We start from the raw sequence: 6,034 nt of genomic DNA, 5'->3' as shown, positions 1-6,034 counted from the left end.
CTCTGATTGGTCAGCTCGCCCACTCTGTTCTGATGAGTCTACCACTATGGTCTACCACCGTTACAGCGGAACATCAGTGATTATGTGTTACAATGGCGTTAGGAACCAGAAAATGACAGCAGTAAGAACAGTAAGAGAGTGTGTGAGGAGCTCCACGGATTGGTCCATTTGGAACAATGGGTCCATTTGGGTATGGGCACGTCACTGTACCCAGGAAGAAAACAATGGAAAAAGAGAAATCTCCAATGAGGCGTTCTGGGGCAGCATAGACAGGTATTTTCTGTGTTAGAGTTTTACTCGCTACAGGGTGTACTTTGAGGGTTTGTGACTCTGCAGACTGTTTACATGCATAAAGACCTTCATAACACACAAAGGAACGGGTAATAACCGAAAAAGCATGACATGGGACCTTTAATGTTGTTATAGTTTTGAGGCAACACATGTGGGACGTCTATCAATCATATTCACTTTCTTGTCCCCAGGACTCCGTTCCACGCGGATGTGTTTCGCTCCTACAGCTGGTCTGCAAACATCTGTGGCAGGAAGAAATGGCTCCTGTATCCTCCCGGTCAGGAGGAGTTTTTAAGGGACACTCACGGCAACCTCCCTTACGATGTAACATCAGCTGAGCTTCGAGACAGAACCCTTTTTCCCCGCTCTGAGGAAGCTTGTCAACCTCTTGAAATTATACAAGAGGCAGGTGAAATCATTTTTGTGCCCAGTGGGTGGCACCATCAAGTTTATAATCTGGTAAGAAGTATAAAATCACCAAATGCAAAAATGACTCAATAATAGATACAGCTATTTACCAAACTACTACTTCCACAAATTCTCTCTTAAATGACTGTATTACAGGAGGACACCATCTCTATAAATCATAACTGGTTGAATGGCTGTAACGTAGACATCATGTGGCAGTTCCTTCAGAGTGAGCTATCGTCCGTTCAAAAAGAGATCGATGAGTGGAGAAACACGATGGACTCGTGGCATCAGCACTGCCAGGTACTTCAGACTTTTTAGCTCACATGCTTTCTTGAAACATGCTGCTGCCATGAATGTTAGCAATCTTATATTTAAAGTCATTATTGTTTCTTACTTTTTAGGTCATTATGAAGGCCTGCTCTGGCATTAATTATGCAGAATTTGCCTCGTTCCTCAAAATCCTTGCTGAACACCGGATGACTGTCCTGAATGCCTGTTCTTCTGCAAATTCCTCCGATTACCCTCGGCATCTCTCGGAGACCCTCACCACACTTGGACCTTACCATGCTGCCTTTGACCTCCAAAGAGTGGCTCACATAATTGAATGCCTTCTCTGCAATGAAGATTTTAAGCGGCTCGATCATTCAACTTTGACTTTGCAGCCAGAAACCATGTTACAGCAAATTCGGGACACCATACAATCCACAAGGGGGCAGCATCTCCTTTATCAGGAATAAGATGTGCAGTGTTGTCTCAACAATGTTACCGCCTGGAAATGGCTTGAATGTAAAGTGCCAATATGTTCAGTGGAAATAAGTTAATAAAAGTCTTTCTTCATCTTTAGCTTGAGATGAGTTTTACAAGTTGAATGTTTTCTTTTGCACTGACAGATACAAAAGATAAAATAAAAAATACACAAATGTAATTGAGTTTGTATTGATTTCCATATTTATTCAACAACCACCAATACCAAACGACTGTTCGTACATCCTGTTGTATAGTGCTGCAATAGATTTGATAAATAGAATAATTCTGTCATGATTAATACTTTACATTTGTGTCACTGTAAAACTAGATTTTATATAACAAACAAAACAAAATCACTCAAAAATATGGATTGGTGCCACACAGCTGTTAAGCAATGACAGTGTAACATACTGTACTTCAGGGTTGAGTCTAGGAGAAGTCTGTCAGATTCAATGTGCGTCACATTTTAGGGAACTATAAAACGTCCTTCTCTTCAGTTGTTCTTCACGTCTTTAGGCCACCAGGCTGGCACAGAGGCCTCAACTGCCACTGTGGTGTCATCAGAAGATTTGAGTGTCAACGCTTCTTTGGCATGAGCCATGCGGATTAAGCTCAGACCCAACTCATCAACCCCCGCTCGGTGCTTCCCAGCTGGCTTGCCCGACTGTGTTTGCAGCGCTGCTGCGTCCTCGAGGTCTGAGAGAGGAGCTGACAAGCGTACTGGCATCAGGCGTTTACGGATCACCCCTGTGTGATGAGTTCTGGCTGTGAGCTCCTGGCCAATGTAACAGCCCTTGCTAAAACTGATACCCTGCATGTAGGCGAGATTTGATTCTAGTGGCAGTGCCACCCCAGGGGGAAGGTCCTTCACTCCCTCAGGAAGTCCTAGACAACAATGACAACAGAGGAAGTAAACAAAGTGTCAAGAGAACATGTGCATACACACTCTTAATCCTCGTTTAACTTTTAAATACGATCTGCAAGAATTCTACCCGACCTTACCTATTGCATAGCGATGTCTTTGATAGTCCACCGTGTCACCTTTCTCACATGATGCAATGACATCCAAGGGGTTATCTTGACTGTCCAACACCAATCTCCAGCCCATTTCCTGAGTGCGAGGATCAGCCTCCCATACAAGAGCTTTGTCTGGGGAGGAGAGCTCAGGTTTACCGGCCTCTTGACCTGCTTTCTTTTGCTTTGAGAGCACCGCCCATACAGACAGCTCTGGACAGGGGTTTATGTTGACCTTTCTGCGGAGCTTGTACATCTTCAGATGTCTCAAGATGGAGTCCTTAATTGTGCTGTCACACTCCAAGAAAACGCCCGGCCCTGCATCAGCTTCTTTCAGACTGAAAAGGAAATACAGCAAATTAAGTGGCACACACAATACAAATAAATCATAAAAACTACTATCGGTTAATACAAAACATACTATTGTGATACATTGATAGTTAATCTGACTGGACAAATAGAGATAAGGATTTTAAGGATTTAAGGATTTTTCCTGCAGAGGCTTTTGAATAGCACAAAAAGATGCGTAGGATAGCTCGATTAGAGGTCCAGCTTGCTAGGCAAAGTTACTAAGAACTCAAGTATCACTGGTTACTAAATCCACAGCCAACTAAAATATGTACAGGTCCTTAAAAAGTAACCTCTGTGTATTGCCATCTTTCCATCAAAAAGAGACTTCACTGAGTAATATAGGTTTGCTATGTCTTTTTGTAAAATCACAGAAGCTTACAAAGATATTTCTTTGTTACAATGGAATATCTCAAAAGGTGATTAGCTCCTAATCATCACAGTTTTATCAGCTTCCCCGCAAACAATGGGAGAGAGACAATCCATAAAATAGCTGCTATAAGAAACCAAATTCATATTTTTAATGTGTAATGGAATTGCAACTTATAAGAACGTATCACCATCAGAGTGCTAAATATATTTTGAACTTAGTCCAAATCAGCTGTATCAATATTGTTAGCTAATGTTTAAAGACCCAAATATTCTACATTTGAGTTTCGTTCATGCTGTCTGTCTGGAGCTAGAAGTTATGAGGTTATGTTTGTACAGTACATTTTGGTGGATATTTATTACCATTGTTTTCTTACAGCTATTTATATTTCATTTTAGGGCTTCTTCTGTTTTCAACAAATATTGTTTTTAAAGTTAAGCTGCTTAAGATGCTGAATCTGATGTGACCCCAGTGACTCCAAATTAACGCAGCTATGTAGTTAAACACTGGTAGCACACGTCTTTTATAGGATTGCAGTCCTTTTTCTATATATATATATATATGTTATTGATCATTAAGCAACCTTTTTTATTGAAAAGTAAAAAAATGTTTGTAGCACAAAGGTATTCAAAATAGCATTAGTGTTGTGTCTTTCAAATGTCTGTCACATATCAAACCTAAAACTAGGTACAACACACAGCTGCACCTCTTATACTATTTTGACTGATGTAAATTGTAGACTGTTAATCTCATTAAAAATGACTCGGACTCATTTATGGGAAGCTCAAACACTGTGTTATATTACTTTTTGATCCAGGTTGTATAAACAACACTGGGTTTAAAAACCCTGAGGTTTGTTGGGCGAGTATCTACGCCTGCAACTGCACTCCCAAGATAAGTAGCCGCTCCCTCCTGTGTCCACTGAACACATGCATGTAGTTTAAATAGTATTACAAAAGTACTGCACCTGTACAACATGATGTCAAAAAGTGTTCTCCCTTGTACATTTAGAACATGTGAGTACATGGCTGTGAGTCCAGGCTCCTCCAGCAGATTCATGTCATTGGTTATAATTCCCTGAAGAAACGGACTCGTGTCTTGTCCCTGGATTTTGAGTAAGGTCCTTTGAGGAAGGTGATAGCACACAAACTGTCCTGCAACATTTCTCTCCACAGTGTCCTGGCTGTACCCTCTGACACGGACACCCCCTGGAGCCGAAACACCGGAGAAAAACGTGAGGCACAAATGCCGACCGGTGTATTTTCTGGCGGACGTGAACGCTCCCCTGGCGAAACACAGAACCCCCATGTTGTATAATGTCACAGGAGTGTGTGCACTGTTTAATGTATAGGAAACACTGCCTTTGTTGACTGTGGTCGACGGCTACATAACACAGGACATTGCAGTTGACTCCAGCAGCCGGGGCTCCATTTTGAAATCCCACAATGCATTGCTCGATAATAACACAACAATTGGGTTTTGCCCAGGTTTTGCCCCCCCAGTTACACTATTTTTATGTCTGGAGCATACATATCGTATAAATAAAACTGAATATTTAACAATTATTATAATAACATGAACTTCATTTATTTTGCCGATAAAATAAGTACAGTGACAATTATATTTAGGCAGATGCCCTTTGAACTATATTGAAGTTGAACAATGCTATTTGCTCCCGGGTAACAAAAATGAACAATGCCATTTGCACCCGGTGAGTAGCCTAGTGAACAATGCTATTGGCACCCGGTGATAGTGAATAATGCTGACAAGACAATCATTTCTTTTTTTCTAAATGTTGAAATAAGCAAACAAAACTAAAGGAATATGCAAAGGAGAGAACATTGAGCTAATAAAATGAACAATAATATCGATGTAGCTACATTTGTTAGAAATAAATAATTGTGTTTTCAATCAACAGCATTTTTAACTCTCTTTTCTGACAAGTGTCTGACCAATGGCTATCCAAATCTCAAAGTATTTAATATAATATTTTACACGTTTGTCAAGGTTCAACAAAGATACAGTTAATTGTTTGTAAATCTGATGGATTTGGTACATGTTGTCATCTTGTAATAAAAAAATATATTTCAGTATTCTTCTTTTCAGACTACAAAAGTGATTTTTCCATCCAACATATTTCTAAATCGCAAACATATGTCTCCATTCTCTTCTCTCTTGACTCTGATCCATACTGCAATATGAGAGTCTTTCTTAAACCAAATGTGTTACTGTTTCTCCAGTTTTCCCTTCCTGATTAACTTTTTTTGCTAAAGGATATTGAATGTTTCCTGATAGGACTAACATCAATGTTAACCAGTAACAATCAGGAGAACGTTTTAGCTTTTGATAACTTATGTAACCTGTATTTTATTATCATTATTATATTCATATACATTAACCAGGATGATAAGAGCAATGTCTATATCAAGGTTAAATATAACACGTGCAATGTCTGCCATATCAGTTATATTGTCATTATTAGTTTCAGTTTCAGCTTATTATAATTACACAATGTGCAGTACAAGCATGCAGTTTAACCTTGCTCCCACCAAAGTGTTATATACATTCACTGCTCATTAAAACTCCTTAACAGATGTTATCAGATGATAATTAAATAATTGAGCACACATACTTCTGTAGTTACTGAACAAAAACTATGATAAACCACTGTTAAAGGTGGGGTAGCCTATGTAATTTATTTCAGAATCACTTTCTGTTATATTCCGTGGAATGCTCTTAACATCCCGATAGCAATGAATATATTAAATGCTTTGACAATAAATACATACAAATATGTCATCTGTGGAAGCCGTGGCGCTGTAAAAAGCACGACCAATCATTTTAGCCGGCTCG

The 6,034-nt window shown here is 39.5% G+C and overlaps 2 protein-coding genes across 2 annotated transcripts in view; one reads left to right on the top strand and one right to left on the bottom strand.

Annotated features, from left to right (window-relative positions):
- Positions 1–1,627, top strand: part of jmjd4 (jumonji domain containing 4) — a 3,321-nt gene extending 1,694 nt beyond the window's left edge. The window contains exons 4-6 of the mRNA XM_010766103.1: positions 483–750; positions 856–1,002; positions 1,104–1,627. Coding sequence (XP_010764405.1) covers positions 483–750; positions 856–1,002; positions 1,104–1,439 — 751 coding nt within the window. The 3' untranslated portion in view covers positions 1,440–1,627. The remainder of the gene's footprint in view (positions 1–482; positions 751–855; positions 1,003–1,103) is intronic.
- A 5-nt stretch (positions 1,628–1,632) lies between these two features.
- iba57 (iron-sulfur cluster assembly factor IBA57) lies at positions 1,633–4,625 on the bottom strand. Its single transcript, XM_010766100.1, has 3 exons — positions 4,149–4,625; positions 2,452–2,801; positions 1,633–2,334 (listed from the first exon to the last, which is right to left on the bottom strand). The coding sequence occupies exons 1-3, from the start codon at positions 4,487–4,489 to the stop codon at positions 1,943–1,945; spliced, it is 1,083 nt and encodes a 360-aa protein (XP_010764402.1). The 5' UTR covers positions 4,490–4,625; the 3' UTR covers positions 1,633–1,942.
- Positions 4,626–6,034: the final 1,409 nt, after the last annotated feature.

The sequence above is a fragment of the Notothenia coriiceps genome, unplaced genomic scaffold, assembly GCF_000735185.1.
Source record: "Notothenia coriiceps isolate Sejong01 unplaced genomic scaffold, NC01 NC01_scaffold00003087, whole genome shotgun sequence".
Taxonomy (NCBI): Eukaryota; Metazoa; Chordata; class Actinopteri; order Perciformes; family Nototheniidae; genus Notothenia; species Notothenia coriiceps.
The sequence above is the reverse complement of the archived record's forward strand: the minus strand, read 5'-3'. Positions and strand labels throughout refer to the sequence as shown.